General features: G+C 39.2%; 1 protein-coding gene across 4 annotated transcripts in view; it reads right to left on the reverse strand.

The window, feature by feature from the left end:
* Nucleotides 1-5,127: 5,127 nt before the first annotated feature.
* gpbp1l1 (GC-rich promoter binding protein 1-like 1) overlaps nucleotides 5,128-23,552 on the reverse strand; it is a 30,225-nt gene continuing 11,800 nt past the window's right edge. For all 4 annotated transcript variants that reach the window (XM_057858125.1, XM_057858124.1, XM_057858123.1 and 1 more), the window contains exons 5-12: nucleotides 19,530-19,861; nucleotides 19,383-19,458; nucleotides 18,805-19,001; nucleotides 18,593-18,721; nucleotides 18,306-18,461; nucleotides 11,767-11,891; nucleotides 5,792-5,894; nucleotides 5,128-5,708 (exon numbers count right to left, since the gene is read on the reverse strand). In XM_057858125.1, coding sequence (XP_057714108.1) covers nucleotides 5,538-5,708; nucleotides 5,792-5,894; nucleotides 11,767-11,891; nucleotides 18,306-18,461; nucleotides 18,593-18,721; nucleotides 18,805-19,001; nucleotides 19,383-19,458; nucleotides 19,530-19,861 — 1,289 coding nt within the window. In that variant the 3' untranslated portion in view covers nucleotides 5,128-5,537. The remainder of the gene's footprint in view (nucleotides 5,709-5,791; nucleotides 5,895-11,766; nucleotides 11,892-18,305; nucleotides 18,462-18,592; nucleotides 18,722-18,804; nucleotides 19,002-19,382; nucleotides 19,459-19,529; nucleotides 19,862-23,552) is intronic.

A 23,552-nucleotide genomic window follows, 5' to 3' on the forward strand; every position in this document is an offset into this window, starting at 1 on the left:
TCAATTTTAACCATCTTCCCTGTCCCTGCTGAAGAAAAGCAGGCCCAAACCATGATGCTGCCACCACCATGTTTGACAGTGGGGATGGTGTGTTCAGGGTGATGAGCTGTGTTGCTTTTATGCCAAACATATCGTTTTGCATTGTGGCCAAAAAGTTCAATTTTGGTTTCATCTGACCAGAGCACCTTCTTCCACATGTTTGGTGTGTCTCCCAGGTGGCTTGTGGCAAACTTTAAACGAGACCTTTTATGGATATCTTTGAGAAATGGCTTTCTTCTTGCCACTCTTCCATAAAGGCCAGATTTGTGCAGTGTACGACTGATTGTCCTATGGACAGACTCTTCCACCTCAGCTGTAGATCTCTGCAGTTCATCCAGAGTGATCATGGGCCTCTTGGCTGCATCTGTGATCAGTTTTCTCCTTGTTTGAGAAGAAAGTTTGGAAGGACGGCCGGGTCTTGGTAGATTTGCAGTGGTCTGATGCTCCTTCCATTTCAATATGATGGCTTGCACAGTGCTCCTTGAGGTGTTTAAAGCTTGGGAAATCTTTATGTATCCAAATCCGGCTTTAAACTTCTCCACAACAGTATCTCGGACCTGCCAGGTGTGTTCCTTGGTTTTCATAATGCTCTCTGCACTTTAAACAGAACCCTGAGACTATCACAAAGCAGGTGCATTTATACAGAGACTTGATTACACACAGGTGGATTCTATTTATCATCATCGGTCATTTAGGACAACATTGGATCATTCAGAGATCCTCACTGAACTTCTGGAGTGAGTTTGCTGCACTGAAAGTAAAGGGGCCGAATAATATTGCACGCCCCACTTTTCAGTTTTTTATTTGTTAAAAAAGTTTAAATTATCCAATAAATGTTGTTCCACTTCACGATTGTGTCCTACTTGTTGTTGATTCTTGACAAAAAAATTAAATTTCATATCTTTATGTTTGAAGCCTGAAATGTGGCGAAAGGTTGCAAGATTCAAGGGGGCCGAATACTTTTGCAAGGCACTGTAAATGCCATGTTTATTAATTTTAGAATTAGAATTTAATCACAAATTATGCATTATTGTAAAGAACATGTACAGTACGCTCTATTTTTCAATGTGTCCTCCCTTAAGTGTCACAACAGCCTCCAGGCGCCTGCGGAACGCTTGACAGGTCTTCTTTATGTAGGATGCTGTCATCTTTTCCCAAGATCTAACAATGGACCTCTCCAAGGCTGCCACAGAAGTTTGTGGCTTCTTACAGGCACTGTCCTCCACAGTTGCCCATATGCTATAATCCAGGGGATTGAGATCTGGACTCTGGGGTGGCCACATATCACCTTGTCAATCAACTTTTTGGTCCGCACAGATCGGGTTTTCCAGACCCAGGTTTTCGTGAGGCTGTTCCAGTATCTTTCAGCTTTTTTTTAACTTTGTAGACTGCACATCTGGATATTCTCAGATTTGCTGCAATCTCAGTAGGTGTCAGACCGGCACGCAGCAATTCAGGTACAGCTAAAGTTTTCTTCATTTTCAGCAGAAGCACAGGAATTGTAGAGACGAGAGATTACCAGCTGCATTGAGTGACCTTAATGAATCACTTAAGCATGACAACCTATTTAGATATGTTTCAATGGCTTTTAAACAAGCAGTCAACTGAGTGTAAACTTTTTTTTGGGTCACCCTGTATGTGTGTATATATATACATATATATATATAATATATATATGTGTGTGTGTGTGTGTATATCAGGGGTCACGTTAACCGAATATTTTCCGTCGTTGACCGATTTTTTAAAACGGTGACGGAAAAAACTGAAGTCCATCTGTCATTTTGACAGGTTGCAATTCACACCCCAGACCACAGGGTGGCGAGTGAGCATATTAATTAGCTATTGTCTCTCTTGATGCATGACGTCGTTGGCCTTACCCTGAAAAATGTCAAGGCAACTGAGTGTCCATTTCTTTTAAAAAGGAGTGCAAGAGCAGAAACTGCTTTTTCAGCCTGGTCTGTGTTTTCCGCCATATATCTATAAATATATATATATATATATATATATAGTGGGGAGAACAAGTATTTGATACACTGTCAATGGGTTTTCCCATTAGCAGTGTATCAAATACTTGTTCTCCCCACTGTGTGTATATATATATATATATATATATATATATAAGAGCTGTCAAAATTATCGCGTTAACGCGCGGTAATTAATTTTTTTCATTAATCACGTTAAAATATTTGACGCAATTAACGCACATGTCCCGCTCAGACAGTATTCTGCCTTTTGGTAAGTTTTACAGCAAGGCTTTTTGTGCTAACAGCGAACTCTTGTGGTCGCTTTGCGACATGGTTTATTGTTTTCTTGCCAGTTCAATATGGCTGCACGATGTTTCGGGCTGACGCCTACGTTGTAATGTTGTGCTTATATGATCCTTGGACAAGATTAGTCTGTAAGTATGGTTGTTGTGAAGAATGTACATATAATGTTAGTAAGCGAAATGTTATATTTTTTGTCTGAGACGCTTTTTGTTTATGTTTAGTGAACCTGTATAGCGTGCTAAGCTAACGTTGTTGCTAATGCAATGCTTGTGTACTTTTTTATTTGTAGTTTTACGACGGTCTAAAAAGGACAATGGTTTGAGGCCATTTTATTAATAAATCAGATGAAAAAGGAAGAAGTCTGATTATTAAGGCGTCATTCACTAGCTGTCTAGCTTTGGAAAAAGTAGATGCTTCGGAGTGAGGACAGCATAGACAGATTTAAATGACAGTAGAGTGAAAGCCCACTACAGTCCTTATGTACCGTATGTTGAATGTATATATCCATCTTGCGTCTTATCTTTCCATTCCAACAATTTATTTTACAGAATATATATATAATGTACAGAAAAATATGGCATATTTTATAGATGGTTTGAATTGCGATTAATTACGATTAATTAATTTTTAAGCTGTAATTAACTCGATTAAAAAATTTTAGTCGTTTGACAGCCCTAATATATATATATATATATATATATATATATATATATATATATATATATCTGTCTGTCTGTCTGTCTGTGTGTGTGTGCAGGAGAAACTGCATAAATTGAGCTTCAAAACCGAAATCTGAAGCTCACATGATCTCTACCAGCCTTCAAATATCTGCAGTAGTTTCCATCCTCTTGTAGTTACCCCAAATTGAACCCTTTTGTTTAAAACCGAGACTCATGACCAGCGTTATTTTTGATGGTGCTTAACCCTTTAAAGGAGATGTAACCAAGGTGACATCAACATATGTGGATGTCACATTTTGGGTCATGCAGGCCACAATATTTGTATTCATCTGTGGCCTACCATGTCGGCCGTACACAACACAAAATGTGATGTCCACATATGTTGCTAGTGCATATTTATATACACAGTCACATATATATACAGTACATGTACTGGTATATATAGCATAATTGCTGAAGTCATCTTTTTGGCCAAATTGTGATATCTGCCTAACTTTATGCTCCTTTCAATTCTGCGTAATCATATCTTAGATCAGAGGTCGGGAACCTATGGCTCGCGAGCCAGATCTGGCTTTTCTGACGGCTGCATCTGGCTCGCAGACAAATCTTTATTTTTAAAAAAAAATTTTTTTTCGTTATACTCCTATGCGCATTGCATGAAACGGCGACGGTCACCGGTCATACGCTGGTGTTGTGCAGTAATGAGCAGATGTGACTTTTGCGGTGTATGTTAACTTTTTTAATGCTCCGACAACACTTGCGTACTTCGCACTAGATATCATCAAATAGCAACAGAGATGTGCTACGTTAGATCCCTACAAAGTACCATGCTATTGGCTGCGTGAGCCCAGGGTGATCATTGGACACATAGTCCATATACTACAGCCAGCGACTACAAAGCTGGTTCGTAGTAATTTTAGTGGGAAAGTGGCAAACATACATGTCGTTGTGTCAATCTATCAATCGCATAGGCAACGCAGATGAGGCAGACACTGTTCAAGTGAGGTTGCCGTATTTTGCTGTCGAAAATACCGGCTAATGTGCGTGTGAGATCAGGAAGTAAACTTTCCTTGTTTTCAGTTTCGTTTTCCGCGTTGTCATCCAATTTTCAAAACCCTTTTGTGAAGATGGAAAAAAAAAAGACAAGGAGTATTGTACTTTTCAGCAGGACATAAATGCAGCACCGTTTTTTTATCTCGCTTTGGATGAGTCAACAAACCTAAGCTCTTTATTCCAGTTCAGCGTGATTGCAAGGTTTTGACTATGAAAGGGACAACAAGACGGGAGGATTTATTAAAGTCTTTCACTGAGTTCGCTAAAAAAATGTACCGATGGATAAACTTGTTTCAGTCGGCACTGATAGTGCTCCGTGCATACATTTCTCTATGCCTGCAAGTATCAACCAGACTACAAAGCCATCAGACAAACCATGCAGCACCAGAAGTCGCATTAATGGTAAGAAATACTCATCATTGATTAGCAACAGCATAACAATGTTATCCAAAAAGAATTCACTTATTGTACTCTAAAAGTGTTGAACTCACATAAAATGCACACGTCACTTGCATTTTTAGTTTTAAACATATTGTATGGCTCTCGTGTAATTATATTAAAAATTTTAAAATATGTGGTGTTCATGGCTCTCTCAGCCAAAAAGGTTCCCAACCAGTCACAACTTTTTAGAAATCAAAATCTCAATTTAAAAAAAGGCCAATCCGTTTCAAATGTTTTACAAAACCAGTGAAATATGATTTATGCAATTCTATAAAACTAACATCATTTTTACATTCATCTTTTGTACTGCTTATCCTTGTGGGGGTGGTGCAGCTTAATTTGGCTATAGGCAAGAGCATGGTACACTCTGAAATGGTCTTCAGTCAATTGCAGGGCTCATATAGAAGACAATCAGCCTACCATATGTTTCAGACTGGGCTAGCAGCCATTATTTCATTCCAAATGGATTGGATGTCTTGCGCCATCAATGGCAGCCAATGAGCACCATATAATTGTTTAAACTACTTGATTGTTCTCAGTTTGAACTAAAAATTGTACGAGATCATTCTCCCAACATAACGGGCAACTCCAAGCGATAAAAAAAAAAATCCACTCAAACACCACATTCAGTATCTTGAAACATGAGCTTGTCAGGAACCAATTTTATTAATATCATTAATAATGTGTCATCAGCATCATCAATGAAATGAGTTAGTCTGTTTAAAGCAGAATCAAGTGTGCATTCATTGCCCTTTTTCTTGATGAACACTTCAGTTCCACAAAGCGAGGAAGAAAAAGGAGGAGGGAGCTGGGTCAGAGAGCAGGACTGCAGTGAAGGAGGAAACGCAGGGAAAACAACGTCTGGCAGAGCAGAATTCTCCTCCTTCACTGGGATATGATTGGTTTTTCCCTTGTGCAAGAACAAAAAAAAAAAAAAAAAAAAAAGAATCAAAAAATTCAAAATGGTGCTCTAAAAACAAAGATGAGAGGAAGGAGGGCAGGTGGCTTGAGATGTGTTGGTTGTTGCGTCGTTTTCTTTTTGTTCTGTAAAGCCACGTTAGGATTTGATGCAGTCGTCGTCGTCCGAGGTCTGGCTGCTGCTACTGGTTTCTGACTCTGAGCCCTCCTCCACGTGGGCCTCCGCTACACTCCTCCAGGGGGTGAAGTGGAGGGTGACACCCCGCGCCCTTGGGAGAACCCCGTTCTTTTGCAAGCCGTTCCTCTTCAGCTGCTCGGACCACACCAAAGCATATCGCGTGAGCTCACGTTTGATCATTTCACACTGCGTTATTGAAAAGGACTGTCGATCACCTGCTCGGTTTTTGTCTGAAACTCTCGCAGCTCGTCTTCTGTTAGAGGCAGGAAGTTGTCGTCGTTTTCCGGGTACTCCTGCCAACCCATCGCCTTCAGCAACCTGGACAAATGCGGTTCTCAAAATGTTTTTCCCTGCATCTATAATGCACTTTTAGGGGTTTACAATATTTAGTTTGTGCTAAAAATATCTTAAGGGGGTGGGGGTGCAGTACGCCTATAACCTGAATAACTATATACAGTGGGGAGAACAAGTATTTGATACACTGCCGATTTTGCTGGTTTTCCCACTTGCAAAGCATGTAGAGGTCTGTAATTTGTATCATAAGTTCTCTTCAACTGTGCGGGACGGAATTTAATACAATAAACCAGAAAATCACATTGTATGATTTTTAAATAAATTTGCATTGAATTGCATGAAATAAGTATTTGATACAACACAAAAATCGAACTTAATATTGGGTACAGAAACCTTTGTTTGCTATTACAGATACCAAACGTTTCCTGTAGTCCTTGACAAGGTTTGCACACACTGCAGCAGGGATTTTGGCCCACTCCTCCATGCAGATCTTCTCCAGAGCCTTCAGGTTTCGGGGCCGCTGCCGGGCAACACGGACTTTCAGCTCCCTCCATAGATTTTCTATCGGGTTCAGATCTGGTGACTGGCTAGGCCACTCCAGGACATTAAGATGCTTCTTACGGAGCCAGTCTTTAGTTGCCTTGGCTGTGTGCTTTGGGTCGTTGTCATGCTGGAAGACCCAGCCACGACCCATCTTCAGGGCTCTCACTGAAGGAAAGAGGTTGTCAGCCAAGATCTGGCGATACATAGCCCCATCCATCCTCCCCTCAATACGGTGCAGTCGTCCTGTACCCTTGGCAGAGAAGCAGCCCCAAAAAATGATGTTTCCTCCTCCATGTTTCACGGTTGGGATGGTGTTCTTGGGGTTGTACTCATCCTTCTTTTTCCTCCAAACACGACGAGCCGAGTTTAGACCAAAATGTTCAATTTTGGTCTCATCCGACCACATGACCTTCTCCCATTGCTCCTCTGGATCATCCAGATGGTCAGTGGCAAACTTCAGACATGTCTGGACATGCACTGGCTTCAGCAGCAGGACCTTGCGTGCGCTGTAGGATTTTAATCCATGACGCCGTAATGTGTTTCCGATGGTTTTCTTCGAGACTGTGGTTCCAGCTCTCTTCAGGTCATTGACCAGGTCCTGCCGTGTAGTTCTGGGCTGATCCCTCACCTTCCTCATGATCAGTGATACCCCACGAGGTGAGATTTTGCATGGAGCCCCAGTACAAGGCAGATTGAACGTCAACTTCTTCCATTTTCTAATATTCGCTCCAACAGTTGTTACCTTCTCACCAAGCTGCTTGCTTATTTTCCTGTAGCCCATCCCAGCCTTGTGCAGGTCGATTATTTTATCCCTGATGTCCTTACACAGCTCTTTGATCTTGGCCATTGTGGAAAGGTTGGAGTTTGTTTGTTTGAGCATGTGAACAGGTGTCTTTTATACAGGTAACAAGTTCAAACAGGTGCAGTTACTTCCGGTAATGAGTGGAGAACAGGAGGGGTTCTTAAAAAAGAACTGAGAGCCGAAATATTTACTAGTTGGTAATGTATCAAATACTTATTTCATGCAGTTAAATACAAATTTATTATTTAAAAATTATACAATGTGATTTTCTGGATTTTTGTATTAGATTCCGTCCCTTACAGTTGAAGAGAACTTATGATACAAATTACAGACCTCTACATGGCTTGAAAGTGGTAAAACCAGCAAACTCAGCAGTGTATCAAATACTTGTTCTCACCACTACACTACGTGATCTTATATACAGTTGTGGTCAAAAGTTTACATACACTTGTGCATGGCTCTCTTGAGTTTCCAGTTATTTCTACAACTCTGATTTTTCTCTGATAGAGTGATTGGAACAGATACTTCTTTGTCACAAAAAACATTCATGAAGTTTGTTTCTTTTATGACTTTATTATAGGTGAACAGAAAAAAAAGTGATCATATCTGCTGGGTCAAAAATATACATACAGCAGCGCTAACATTTGGTAACATGTCCCTTGGCCATTTTCACTTCAATTAGGCGCTTTTGGTAGCCATCCACAAGCTTCTGGCAAGCTTCTGGTTGAATCTTTGAACACTCCTCTTGACAGAATTGGTGCAGTTCAGTTAAATTTGATGGCTTTCTGACATGGACTTGTTTCTTCAGCATTGTCCACAAGTTCTCAATGGGGTTTAAGTCGAGACTTTGGGAAGGCCATTTGAAAACCTTAATTCTAGCCTGATTTAGCCATTCCATTACCACTTTTGATGTGTGTTTGGGGTCATTGTCCTGTTGGAACACCCAACTGCGCCCAAGACCCAATCTTCAGGCTGATGACGTTAGGTTAGCTTGAAGAATTTGAAGATAATCCTCCTTCTTCATTATCCCATTTACTCTCTGTAAAGCACCAGTTCCATTGGCAGCAAACAGCCCCACACCATAATACTACCACCACCGTGCTTGACGGTAGGCATGGAGTACTTGGGGTTAAAGGCCTCACCTTTTCTCCTCCAAACATATTACTGGGCATTGTGGCCAAACAGCTCGATTTTTGTTTCGTCTGACCACAGAACTTTCCTCCAGAAGGTCTTATCTTTGTCCATGTGATCAGCAGCAAACTTCAGTCGAGCCTTAAGGTGCCGCTTTTGGAGCAAGGGCTTTCTTCTTGCATGGCAGCCTCTCAGTCCATGGAGATGCAAAACACGCTTGACTGTGGACACTGACACCTGTGTTCCAGCAGCTTCTAATTCTTGGCAGATCTGCTTTTTGGTGATTCTTGGTTGAATCTTCACCCTCCTGACCAATTTTCTCTCAGCAGGAGGTGATAGCTTGCGTTTTCGTCCTGATCGTGGCAGTGACAAAACAGTGCCATGCACTTTATACTTACAAACAATTGTTTGCACTGTTGCTCTTGGGACCTCCAGCTGCTTTGAAACGGCTCCAAGTGACTTTCCTGACTTGTTCAAGTCAATGATTCGCTTTTTCAGATCCATGTATGTATATTTTTGATCACTTTTTCTGTAAACCCATAATAAAGTCATAAAAGAACCAAACTTCATGAATGTTTTTTGTGACAAAGAAGTATCTGTTCCAATCACTATCGAAGAAAAATCAAAGTTGTAGAAATAACTGGAAACTCAAGAGAGCCATGACATTATGTTCTTCACAAGTGTATGTAAACTTTTGACCACAACTGTAAAATACTTGACATTCTAACAAGGCACACAGAAAAAAAAAAAAAAGATTAAAAAACAAAACTGAGGACTGTCTAGTTAGCCTACAGAATTTAATCGATCAAACATTGTGGAAATGCAACCTTCCTATAAATTGGTTGGTAGCAAACAGTCTATGCGATACACAGTACAGGTATCAGTGCTCTATATGGCTATTTTTGTAGTATCAGACAATGTCGTATTTGGCCAAAAGATTGGTGCCGACTAGCATTCGCCTGTTTTCGGCACCCTCCTGTTTTTCGCTTGCTGTAAATCAAACCACTGGGCAAACATGACTGCTGGGTGGGACTAATTTTCTTTGGAAAGCAATGATCGTAAAAGAGCACGGTGTAATATTTGTAAACAGAGAATGCCTCGTGGAGACAACAGCAGGGCTCACTTAAATACAAAAACTATGATTCATCATCTTACCAAGTTACCACCAACATTTCTTGACCATTTTCTCCTTAAATTTATTGACTATATTTTTTTTTACCTAACCCTTTTGGAAAACTGAGCTCTATTATAACCCCCCCCCCCCCACACACACACACACACACACATCTCAATTGTTTATAGGGATTGAACAATATATGTGTTGGATTGGTACCAGATTGCATTGAACCATTCATTGCATCAATGAAATTAATGCTCATTTAATATTCATTCAGAAACGCCTCGGGAAGAGAGTAGAACACTAACAGCAACGCATATGCTTTTTTTTGACCATAACCATTTTTCATATACAGTGATCCCTCAACTTGGTCAATCGCGGATTTTTTTTCCATTAAAAAAAAAATACAGATGAGCCGTCCTGAGCCGACCACCTAGTCTCACTCTCCCTCCTTTGTTGGTCAGGCAGTGCACTGCTGTTTCTTATTAAAGTTAACAATAACTGACAAATGTTTATTGCTTGATCTTGCCACATATGCTTTGAAGCCGAAACTCCAAAGCGCGGCATCTGTCAATCATCGTTTAACTTGTTAAACAGTTGCTGTGGCAACTCATTGTGTGTAAGTGAGCACCTTGAGCGGGTTTGAGTGGACTCACTCAATTAAGCATTTAATAAAGACAAGCATCTTTCTACTTTGTTTAAAAATATTTCGGTGGGACAGTAACATGTTTAAAACTTATAATTATTAAGTTTGAAGTGCTTAAAAAAAATACCTATTTATATACACTTTTTTTTTTTTTAATTAAACTTTGGAGGCGTGGGGGGTGGGTAAAAAAAAAAAACATGTCTTATATGTATCTCTTTCCAACGCTACATCTGAATAAATGCAGTACATTAAACACACACATACAAAAAAGGGAGGGGGGGGGCGCAACTTTGTCGTTTTTCACTTATCGTGGAGGGTTCTGGTCACCATTAACCGCGAAAAACGAGGAATCTGTATTCCTGGCATTGTTAAATGAATATGTTTATTTTTTTTTTTTAATTGCAGATTTTGGTATCGATACAGTGCCCTCCATAATTATTGGCACCCCTGTAAAAGATGTGTTTTTTAGCTTCTAATATTTTTTTTAATTCAAATAATACGGGACCTTAATGGAAAAAAGAAAAATCCAACCTTCAATACAAGTGCATTCATTCAGTGGGGAAAAATCCCACATAAAGAAAAAATTATTTGAAATCAAATAATGTGTGTCACAATGATTAGCACCCCTGGTGTTAATACTTTGTACAACCCCCTTTTGCCAACAAAACAGCACCGAATCTTCTATAATGTTTCAATATATTCATCTGACCAAAGCACACGGTCCCAGTTGAAGCCTGGGACCGTGTGTATTTTTGCATGAGACCAAGATTGAGCTTTTTGGCAACAAACACTCTAAGTGGGTCTGGCGTGCCACGAAATATGCGCATGCTGAAAAGCACCTCATACCCACTGTGAAGTATGGGGGTTGGTCAGTGATGCTGTGGGGCTGTTTCACTTCCAAAGGCCCTGGGAACCTTGTTAGGGTGCATGGCATCATGAATGCTTTGAAATACCAGGACATTTTAAATCAAAATCTGTTGCCCTCTGCCCGAAAGCTGAAGATGGGTCGTCACTGGGTCTTTCAGCAAGACAATGACCCTAAACATATGGCCAAATCTACACAGAAATGGTTCAAAAGACACAAAATCAAGCTTGTGAAACATTATACGAGAAGATTAGGTGCTGTTTTGTTGGCAAAAGGGGGTTGTACAGAGTATTAACACCAGGGGTGCTAATAATTGTGACACACATTATTTGATGTCAAATAATTATTTCTTTATGTGGGATTTTTTCCCCACTGAATAAATGCACTTGTATTGAAGGTTGGATTTTTCTCTTTTTTTCAATTAAGGTCCCATATTATTTGAATTAAAAAAACATATATTAGAAGCTAAAAAACACTTCTTAACCAGGTGTGCCAATAATTATGGAGGGCACTGTATATCCCCAGTTTTTTAAACTTAAAAAAAAAAATTAAAAAAAAAAAAAGTCCAGTTTTAGCTTTAGACTAGAGAAAATGAGAAAAATCTCTAAAAACAAAAAAACTTTTTTTCTCCTAAATATGAACTTTCTGACAGCATTTGGCCACACAGGTTGTATGGAGTCTGAAAAACTTCCAAGGCCCACCTTGACAAGGTACTGGGAGTCCAACAGAATTTGATTTTTCATCATACAACTAAAACTGTTGGATCCATAGTACTACCATGTATATTTGTACCTGTGCTCAGCCTCCAAGGAGCTGGACAGATGTTCTGTGTCAGAGTCGCTGAGTGAGTAGGACAGACCATTTTCATGGCAGACGTCCTCGCTGTAGGGTTTGGGCTCTGGGGTGCTGCTTTCACCCTGCACACAACAAGTAACAATATATTCAACCTGGTATTTATATTTGCCTGGTTAAGCAGGAGTTTGTTTTAAATATGAAGCCAAAAAAGGAAACCACATTTTGTTGTGTGAGACAACAAAAAGAAGTGAACAAGTGAGCAATAAATACAGGCGTGCGAAATTTCCGATTCTTAGATTATTCACAAATCGGCTGTGGAAGATTCGAGAACGATTCACAAACATCCAAATTCAGACGCAATGAGGAAGGGACCGAGAGTAAATATCATGTTCAACTCATGCTGCTAGATAAAAAACAAAACAAAAACAAAAACAATAATACCTGACTGCGGCCGTCATCCGCTACCAACATACGGCTATGGTAGATATCACAAATATCTAGAACTAGATGTGAAATGACAGACGACAGTCGTGTTAGATCATATACCAAGAACTAGATGCGAAATGACAGACTTTCCTGCGCTAGTAAAAAGGCGCCATCTTAAAGCAGTAGACTTCTCTAGAAGGCTCTGTTGTAGCGAACCTAATTACTTTTTATCTAAAAAAAAAAAAAAAAAATCGGCAAAATCTTGACTTGAATCTATCTTTAAATGATGAAACAGTTATAAAACTTTCACGTCGAAAAGTAGACAGAAAAGAAATTATGGAATAACAGGCGCAATTGATTCTCAACATTAAATTAATTGAATGTAGTTTAAAGCTGCTGATACAGAATGGGGACTTGAGTATTCTATTTACTGTTTTAACGGTAAACTTGATACTGAAATAGTAGTTTGTTTAGCCTGAGAGGATTTTTGAACAATTTTGGAACTAGTGTACAAAAAAAACCAACAAAAAAAAAAAAAAAAAAAGGGGGGGGGGGGGGGGGTTGTGGTGCATCAATAATAGATTTATTTCCCACCTCTAATAAATGAGATATCTGTATACGACAAGGTCAAACTTCTAATTTGGAACAAATGTTTTTTTAAGTAGCTTAAATTTTCCCAATGGAGTAGAGTCAGCGCTTGCCCTCCTAATAATTCTGCATGACCAAAATTGTTTTCATCAACGAATATGTTTAATCGACAAACAATTTTTTCATGACGATGACAAGCTAAAAACATGACTTGGGAGACGAGAACATAACGAGACGAATGCCAGTTTGCGACAAAAATGCGACATCGTTTCTGTTAAATGTTTACAATGCGTGACCTTCTCATATTGTACATCAGCTTGTGTTGTGTCAGATTTTGGGTCGTGTCACTCATGTGAGATATGCTGCCCCCCCCCCCCCCCCCCCCCCCACAGGATTTTAGGATGTGTCTCAAGCTAGGCTGCGCTCCATCTTGCTCGTTTTGAAACACAGCAAGATATGTTTTCTTATCTTGGCAAAAGAGAATAAAGACTAAAGCAATATTGCATAAAGTCTGTGCTTAGTGATCATCAGACGCTAAATGTACTGTAATCCTAGCGGTAGCTGGCATTCACGTTAGCATTAGCTTCAGAATGGCGAGCATCCTCTTAAAGGGAACCTCAGACTTAAAGACTTGTAGGCTCTAATAAGCCAAAGTTTTTCTATTTTACTGGAATATGTTATTATAGACACGTAATATATTGCCATTGATTTAAAAATCTAGATTTAGTACATGTTTGGCCTAAAGAGGGCGCCATGTTTTATGCGCAAAATGGACGCTCGGGGTGATGACGTAGTTTGTCACTGACACTAGACAAACACTACTGGTGTTCTGCAATTCCTTCTACGCGGCGAGAATTCAAACACATGCGCACATCGGCTAAATTTAGAGCTGAAACGAATACTCGAGTAACTCGAGTTTAAAAACTGATCTGTGTAATTTTATTCGCCTCGAGGAATCTTTTAATTTTGCCAGCTCTAAGCATCACGTTTTGCCCAGACTACTTTGAATGTGGGACAACGCGCTGACTTCACGTGCGTATAGGAAAAAGCAATAATACCTGACTGCAGCCGACAGCCGCTACAAACTATGGTGGTAGCAGGTAGCGTCTGATGAGTCTCATAGATATCACATGTATATAGAACTAGATGCTAAATGACAGACTCGGCGGCGTTAATAAACAGCAGCCATCTTAAAGCAGTTGACTTCTCAGCGCTAATGAATAAGATCAACATTACTGTCCCCTGCTCATGTAACATTAGGAGTAGAGCTGGGAATCTTTGGGCACCTAACAATTCGATTACGATTCAGAGGCTTCGATTCGATTATAAAACCATTATTGATGCATTCTCCCTCCTTTTTTTAAATTTTTATTTTTTAAATAAATGTTTTGTACATTAGTTCCAAAATTGTTCAAAAATCCTCTCAGGCTAAACCAAACTACTATTTCAATATCAAGTTAACATATAACAGTAAACAATTATACAAAAATAACAGTAAATAAAATACTCCAGTCCCCATTCTGTATCAGCAGCTTTAAACTACATTCAATTAATTTATTGTTGTGAATCAACAGTTACAGTTGTTAAAGTTGCTCCCGTTATTCCATAATTTCCCTTCTGTCTACTTTTGACATGTCAAAGTTTTAAAACTGTTTCATCATTTAAAGATTGATTCAAGACAAGATTTTGCCGATTTAGGAGTATTTTGGATAAAAAGTTAATTAGATTCGCTACAACAGAGCCTTCTAGAGAAGTTTACTGCTTTAAGATAGCGGCTGCTTACTAACACCGGCAAATCCATCATTTCGCATCTCTGTTCAATAATACATGTTCTAACACCGCAGCACTAGCAACTAGCAACCGGGCGTTGTTTGTAGCGGCTGTCGGCCGCAGTCAGGTATAATTGTTTTTTTTAATCTAATGGCATGAGTTGAACATGATATTTACTCTCGGTCCGTTCCTCATTGCGTCCCAAAGACCGCGCTGACTGTGTTTTACTTCCGCTTTATCTGGTATAATTCAATAATCGGAATTTCAAAGTTTGTGAATCGTTCTCGAATCTTCCACGGCCGAATCGCGAATAATCTAAGAATAAGAAATTTCGCACGCCTCTAGTTAGGAGGGCTAGTTTTCTAATAATTATGACTACTGTCGATGTGTGGCTAACTTGTCTTACATACAGGCTTTATTTAATCTGTAAAAACAGCGCTGTAGAATGATGAAGGTGTAAAATAAGAACATAATAAAGCTAGTAGCACTGGTCCCTAATGTGCTCCATTACAGCAGGTATACATTTATTTTGAAGACTGCAAAAACTCAAAATCCTACCAGGACTTACAGTTTAGACTAACTTAAAACTTAACTAAAAATAGTTTGACGCAAATGGAAATTCAATTGAAACACGTGGGAAAAACACCAAACTTTTAAGTGATGTGTGTTATCAAGCGTAATCACATTTTGAGGTAAGAAATATACTGTATATATATATATATTTTTTTTTTCTCTCCATAAGATCTTGTTTTTTGAGTGAAATCAGTGAATTTGTTGGTTTTTTTTCCCAAGTCACATTTGAGATGCAATGGTTTGCCATTTTCAACAATGTACATCGAAAATAAAGACATTGATTTACTGAAAATGGTTCAATATTAGATTAAATGTCGTTTTCTCATGTATATTTATAATTGCTCTTTACCTAAAAAAATGTCCGATTAATCGATAGAATTTTCAGTCGAATACTCGATTACTAAAATATTCGATAGCTGCAACCCCAGTTAAATGCGGCAAGTATTTACTATTTGTGGTTTTATAGAGTCTTTATTACCTTTTCATTGCCTCAAAATACTTTATGCATGTGTTTCCCTCTCATACTTTTAAGCATTGTGTTTTTTTGTGGTAGCTTTGAAGCAGATTGTTGTTCTGTTGACCACATTAGTCACGTAGCATATTTAAACCACCCTTATTTGAGATTACTATGTTTAAGTAATTTCTGAAGGCATTTTTATGACATTCTGCCTGTATGCATCTAAACTAGGGCTGTCAAATGATTAAAAATTTTAATCGAGTTAATTACAGCTTAAAAATTAATTAATCGTAATGAATCGCAATTCAAACCATCTATAAAATATGCCATATTTTTCTGTAAATTATTGTTGGAATGGAAAGATAAGACAAGACTGATATGTACATTCAACATACGGTACATAAGTACTGTATTTGTTTATTATAACAATAAATCAACAAGATGGCATTAACATTATTAACATTCTCTTAAAGCGATCCATGGAAAGAAAGACTTGTCGTTCTTAAAAGATACAGTGGGATTTGATACATTTGATACACTGCCAATGGGTTTTCCCATTGGCAGTGTATCAAATACTTGTTCTCCCCACTGTAAATGCTAGTACAAGTTGTAGAAATTTTATATTAAAAACCTTCTTAATGTTTTCGTTTTATTAAAATTTGTAAAATGTTCAATCAAAAAATAAACTAGTAGCTCGCCATTGTTGACGTCAATGATTACACCATGCTCACTCATTGTGCTGAAAGCCATAAAATCATTTGGACCCAAGCGCCAGCAGAGGGTGCCAAACACCCAAAAACAAGTAACAAGCGGACGTTACACGGCTGTCATTTTAATCTGTTTGAGCGAGGCATGTGCGTTAATTGCGTCAAATATTTTAACGTGATGAATTTTAAAAAAAAATTTACCGCCCGTTAACGCGATAATTTTGACAGCCCTAATCTAAAAATAACAAGCTGAAAGCGCACGGTGGTAGTTTGGGTGTCAAATTTGCCTTTCGTTTCTCTGGTGTAGCACATTTTGGCAGAACGCCAGTTTTGTCCTACTATCATCTCGTCTCATCCAGTCTTTCCTGTTCATTTTGCCTTGCTGCTGTTTTTGTGTAATATTAACAGTGCTGTCATGCTCATTAATGTTTCTCTCGGGTTCAGATTGAAAGGGTTCAACAGATGACATTGATGTCGCTAGTCATACTCGAAGCCCGGCGGCGTAACCCAGTGACGTCACCGCCCTGCGAGGTCAACAACAATGGCGACCTACTAGTTAAATTAATTTTACAAATTGTATAAAAACAAATACATCAAGAGGGGTTAATATCAAATTATTTTAACTCATAATAACGTTTATCTTTTAAGAACTACAAGTCTTTCTACCTGTGGATCCCTCTAAAACACTGGCCAGGACTGAAACAAATTTTGAATTTTACAGATAATATTTTTTGTAACTTTCAACTAAAATTAGACAAAATTTGTATGCGATTTCGTCCACTAAAACTACACGGAAACATTTTGAAATGACTAAAATATGACTAAGGCTAAAAAGTATTTTCGTCCAAAAGGCTACAACAAAAATTTAAAGAGCTGCCAAAACCAACACCGATTTTGACAACAACAAAAATATTCTGATAAAATATTGTGATTGCGAATGTATTAGCAAATTTTTACATTTGATACATTTAAATGCATGAACCCAAAATACTAAATGAAAGAAGTCATTACTGTAATTTCCAGACTACAAGCTGCTACTTTTTCCCCTCATTTTGGATCCTGCGGCGTGTGCAATGCTGCGGCCAATTTGTGCATTTTTCTGACGGCCGCCAGGGGCGCTCGAGCATGGAATGTGGGAGTGAGACACGTGGAATATATGTGTCGAGAAAGACGCTAGTTTACCGGTGGTTTAACTTTGTGCGTTGTGCATGAATAGAGGTGGCGGACCCTAGTCTTTGTGCATGAGTAGAATTGGCAGACCTCATCATTGAAAATGCTAGAAGAAATTAAATTGGCCATCCGAGTTGTATGGGAAGCTTTGATGACGAGCGGCGAGAGATCGTTGGCCAAGACTCGCCGCATGCGAAGAGCAGCTTTTGCACAGGTATGCCAGGGGAGCCTGGCAGTGTGAAGCGGTGTGAAAGAAGTCCGCCATCACCAACGGGTTTCGAGGGGCCAGTCTGCTGCGTGACGAGGAGGACGGCACTTGCTCAGGAGTGAATTTGCCTCATTACGGGAGACATTGAAGGCGACAGCGAAGGAGAGACTGAGTAGGTGCGTAGCGAAGATTATCTGAGCGTCTTCATGTCTGACACTGAGGGTGAACACTTTCATGGTTTGAGTGCACAGGAGGAAGATGAAGATTGCAAACAAGGACTTTTAAGTTTTTAATAACCAGCCCAGTTAGTGCTGTACCGCTGCTATATAACTGCCGTGTTTGCCGGCGCGGTTTGGAACGAAAAGTTAAGGTGTGTTATTAAAATTTTGAAAAGTCTGTATTCACAACAATATTTTCTTTCTCTTGTTACTAAAGCGGGCACACGCGGCTTATAGGCAGGAGAGGCTTATGTATGTACAAAATGCCTTTAAAAATGTACTGGGTGAGGCTTGTAATCACGGGCGCCCAATAGTCCAGAAATTATGGTACTTTTACAACAGTCTTACATAAATAATACTGAAAAATATGAGAATACGTGACGGTGTGACCACAGCCACCGTGCCGTGTCACAACTGACCTCTCCTGATGTTCCCGGGCTGCTGCTTGTTGTCATTTCTCCAGTGCCCTCATCCTTCAGTGCTCGCAAAAAGTCACTCTTTCGGTCAGGACCGCGGCGCATCAGTTTCAGCCTCGACGGGGCAATGTCTATGGGAGGTGTCGTGCTGGAAGGATTCTGTTGGGATGATGAAACCCACACCAATCTGATTCAATTTCATTTTTAACCTTGAGTGCCTTTTCTAAACTCCCGTGATCGTTTCTGAGCTTGTCATCTATGACTCAAATATCCGGCAGATAAAAACTCACCTCCTTTGGGGTATTGTGCTGTGGGGCACTGACCGGGGTGCTGGGTTTAGCAGCGGAGACGGGGTTGGTGAAGACAGAATCACGGCCAGACTTGGCAATTTCCCTTGCGCCGGCTTTCCACTGGGTGCTCTTTAAAGGATTTTTTAAAAAAGAAAAGTACTTTGATTGGAAATTTTTCCAAAGAAATTTTGACACACTGCAGTCATTCGTACTTTTGTGGGGGCCACAGCGGGCTTCGGGACCAGATTCTTGTAGACGCTGGAGCCCGGGATGGGAGCTTTAGCGGCGTTGGCAGGCAATGCGCCGGCACTGGCAAAGCCAGCAGAGAAAGCGGTGCTGGGATCCTCCTTGGAAACCTTCTTGATAACTAACATTTTGGATACCATCTGCTTGCCACTTGGAGGATTTTCTGGAGAGAAGAACAAATTCAGGTCACCCTTTATACGTCTGTCATTTAAATATGACAATAAATACCATTTAAAAAAAAATTGAGATTAAAAAAAATTTTTTTTAAAACAGCAACAACTTTAGAGTGTTATTGGGGACGATAACAGAAGTAACTAGAATTTTTTTTTCATTTTAATTCATACTGCTATAGTTGTAATTAAGACCTGACAAATATGTGGATGTCACATTTTGGGTCATGTAGGCCACACTTGTACACAATTTTACTCTTGTGGGGTAAAATATCTTTTTTAATTATCAAAAATAATTAACCTATTAAGTGTTAATAGACAGCAAAACTGAGTGTGCAGATCTTAGAACACAGACAAACACTTGGAGCTCATACCCCACACTCCAGCATGGGGAGCCACTGCTCTCATCTGAGTACCGGGCTTTCCAGTTGTTTCAGGGTTTAGGGAAGGCTACAAAAAAGCAGAAAAATTGTCAACTGTTGCGGGAAAAACGTCAGGCACTGCGTGGGAATAGTACTCACAAAGTCCTCTTCCACAAACTTCAGCTTGTCATCCTTATTGTCTTTACGTTCTTCGTTGGGAAATTTGTCCTGGTAGGAGGTGCCCTTCCGGGGATGGAAGGTCCCATTGCGCTGCCTGTGCCCTCCCTGCCTGTCCCTGTCACCCCCTCCCCTTTTAGAGTGTCGTCCTTGATGGTGGTGGTGGCCGTCCTGGGCGCCCCGTGGGCCTCCGTGCCAGCTTGGTGTTTCCTTCCAACATGAGCCCCCTGCTAAACCACTGTGTCCTCCTTTGGCCACACCTGAATCCACAGAGTCATGTCTCAGAAGGAGCGAGGGCTGCTGCCAACCATCACCTTAAAAAAAAAAAAAAAAAAAAAAAAAAAAAGAATAGAGAGGGATCATTCAGACTTTTTACCAACCGTTTGAATTGTTCAAATGGCTTACACGTCAATCATAGCCAACTAATGAGCTAAAAAGAAAGAAAGAAAGAAAAAACAAAAACGAAAATTCTCATTCCACAATTATTGTCTGTCCTCCACCAAATGAAAATTCAATGACTTCACTTTCATTTTAGGTTACCCGGATCTTGTCTTTCTGCCATCAATTCACAACACTGAGTTCATCAGTGAAAGTGGCAGTTTTACCTTTTACTTTCAGAGCAGTGGTGTTGATACAGTACTTTGTCAACTGCTGTATTATACAAAAATGTGTACCAAACTAGAAGCTATAAGCAAAGTGTAAATTGAAACTAATAGACTAAAATATTTGCAATCATTCTCAGTCCAAACAAACAGCATAAAACCGGTCTTGATGACACAATGTCCAACTTAAAATGAGAAAAATACAAAATGTGCTCCCATTATATAACGGTCATTAATCATTACACAAAAAAAGTTCCAATTTTACATCCAACCATGTTACGAGCATCACAAAGACGTTCATGAAGAATGAACAACTTTCACACTTTTCCATGTCTCTTATTCTACGATATATTCGTTAAATCCAACTAGGGCTGCAGCTATCGATTATTTTAGTACTCGATTAATCGATGTACTAGTTAATTTGTATAATCGAGTAATCAGATGAGGAACATGAAAAATTAGAATACCTGAGCTCGGCCTCAAACAGTATAAAAAAGTAAATAAATGAGGATCTATGTACAACAACAAAAAATTGGCTAACTTACATAGCAAAAGTCCGCTAGCTTAAATGCTATAAAATGCAGTTTTTTTTTTTTTTTTTACAATGCTCTTAACAAAGGGTTCAGACACATATTTCCACAAAAAACAGCTAAATATACCTATAAACTAAATTACGAATGAATTAAAAATAAACATTAGCTCAAACAGAAGCCTATGTTGGTCTTAACGGGGAGCAGCTGGATTCACCCACGTGAAATGATGTAGACAAGATGGCAGTGTATCTACCCAAATTAATAAAACTAAATGCAAACACTTTCAAAATAAACCATTACAACACCACTTTAATTAAATGACTGAATTGACTTTGTACTGACTGACTTTGAATGACTGAATGAATTGGCGTGGTTCAGTGGTAGAGTACTCGTTCGCCAACTCAGAGGTTGTGGGTTCGATTCTCCACCCTGATGAGCTCGTCCAAGTATTCTTGAGCAAGATACCAACCCCACATTGCTCCTGCTGCTGCGTCACCAGTAGGTAGATGAGGATATAGTGTGAAGTGCTTTGATGGCCTTATTAAGGTGGGAAGGCGCAATACAAGTGTAACTCCATTTACTATTATTAGTTAACCAATCAGAGGACGGGGTGAATGCTAGTGCAGGAGACGGCAGACAGGAGAAAGAGAGACGCAGCTGCATGTGAGCCGAAATAACCCAGTTTTAAATTGATTTTTTTCATTTCGGCCGGTCGGATAACAAAACAACAACAACAAAACGCTGATACCAATTTCCAAATTTCCAAATATCGGTGCCAGTAATCGGCCTATCTCGATTTTAAAACAAAACTACTGTTATCACATAACAAACTAAATAGCATAACTAGCAAGTAATGAAACAGTAACTAAAGAAATAACTATCACAGAACATGAACTTTGAACGTTGGATTTACATTTCTATTGGGTCAAATCTTCAAGGAGGGTAATTTTCTGTAAGGTGCCAGCAAGTGGTCTTAAGCCGAAGAGGTCAACAGCGTTGAGAATTCTATGTAATATGTTTAGGAAAATGACATGAATGTGCTTGTGTTACTATATGTACAAAATGCAACAGGTGGTAGAAGGGCAAATTGTTATTCACTGTTATTTAGAAATAATAGCTTTTCGAAAGTGTTTGGCTTTGAAAATTTGACTGCGGGGAAAGTATTTCACTAGCTTTAGATAATATTCCAAAACAGCCCTATATCCACGAAATGTGAGATGACAGGCGATTGCCATTGCATTTTACTGCCGCTTTATACTGTAGCAAGTACAGCATTCGGATTGGATGCACTATGTGTTTTTCTTTTTTCCTCAGTAACAAAGTATTTGGAGTTAGATCGTTACTTCGTATTGAACCAAATCGGATTGAATCGTTTACTTTCTTAAAAAATTATCCCCGAATTGGACGGTGGATTGTGAATCGAGTTATGAATTCAATCGTTTTTTCCAGTGAGTGGAAGAATCATCCCCCTAGTGCTTGGGATTTGTTTAGTGAGAAAAGACCACATACACTCAGGGTGACCAAATAATAAAAAGTATTTGATTACAGTATAAACTTAGTTACTACTGTAATTTTCACACTATAAGGGGCACTTGACTGAGCCGCCACCCACCAAATTTGACAGGAAAACAGCATTTGTTCATAGATGAGCCGCACTGGACTATACGCCACAGCTGTCCTCACTGCATTAAGGGATATTTACACCAAAAGATATTAACCGGTAACGTTTTATTTGACAGCGGCATCATGTGAGAGTCATAAGACCACATTAACTACCATCCAACAACAAGCTTCATTTAGCCATCTCTGCTCCCTTGGGAAGAGACTGTCAACCTCTTCTGCCACCTGCTGTCAACATGGTTGTTGTCCAACATGCCTCCTAGCATGCACTGCAGCGCTACAGATGTAAATAATCACATGTTCTGTGCTTATTATTTTTTTCAGTTACTGTTCCAGTTGTTTCATTAATTGTTAGTTATGGTATTTCGTTTCACTTTGACAGTGACACCAGAAGAATGTCATTAGACAATCATAACTATGACATGACACTGTCATGAGCATTATTTATGCTTATAAAAAATGTCATTTAGTGTTATCTGGCAAAATATCTCACTTTTGAGTGATTGTAAAAGATCCAAACTGGACATAAATGGCGTTAGTAACATAATTTGCCAGATGACAATGACATCCATCATAAGCATTTAGTAAGGCCCATGATAGCCTGTCATAAATATGACCGTCTTATGACATCTTATAACGCAACTGTCAAATAAAGTGTTACCAAATACCATGACAAGCAATTAATGAAACAACTGGAACAGTAACTGATTAAATAATTAACACAGAACATGAATTTTGATTGTTATTTATATCTGTAGCACAGTAATGCATGCTAGGAGGCATGTGTTGCCTATTAACCCAAACAAACCAACAAATAAGCAGCACTGGACTATAAGCCGCAGGATTCAAAATAAAGGAAAAAAAGTAGCGGCTTATAGTCAGAAAATTACCGTAATTCTTTCAAGTGAGGCAGTAGCTAGTAGTAGTTACATGTGCTAAGAAAAGCAACAAAACAAATAAATCTGTACAAAAGCCCAGCAAATTGCATTTTGGGAACTTTAGTATCCCTTCATCAGGAAAAAAAAAGTCACCCTTCAGTCTATACGTGTGTACTTGTTTTATCTATGTGGCAAATAAGAATAAGAAAAGTGACGGGTAAAAAGCTGTCATAGTATGTTGCATGTTTTTTTTAATCAAATAATATAGAAAATACATTTATCGCAGCATATCGCCATCGTGACATAATATAGCCCATAACGTGATAGGACCTTTCCCATATGGCACACCACTAAGGGACAAGATGAAAACAG

The sequence above is a fragment of the Corythoichthys intestinalis genome, chromosome 14 (assembly GCF_030265065.1).
Source record: "Corythoichthys intestinalis isolate RoL2023-P3 chromosome 14, ASM3026506v1, whole genome shotgun sequence".
Lineage (NCBI taxonomy): Eukaryota > Metazoa > Chordata > Actinopteri > Syngnathiformes > Syngnathidae > Corythoichthys > Corythoichthys intestinalis.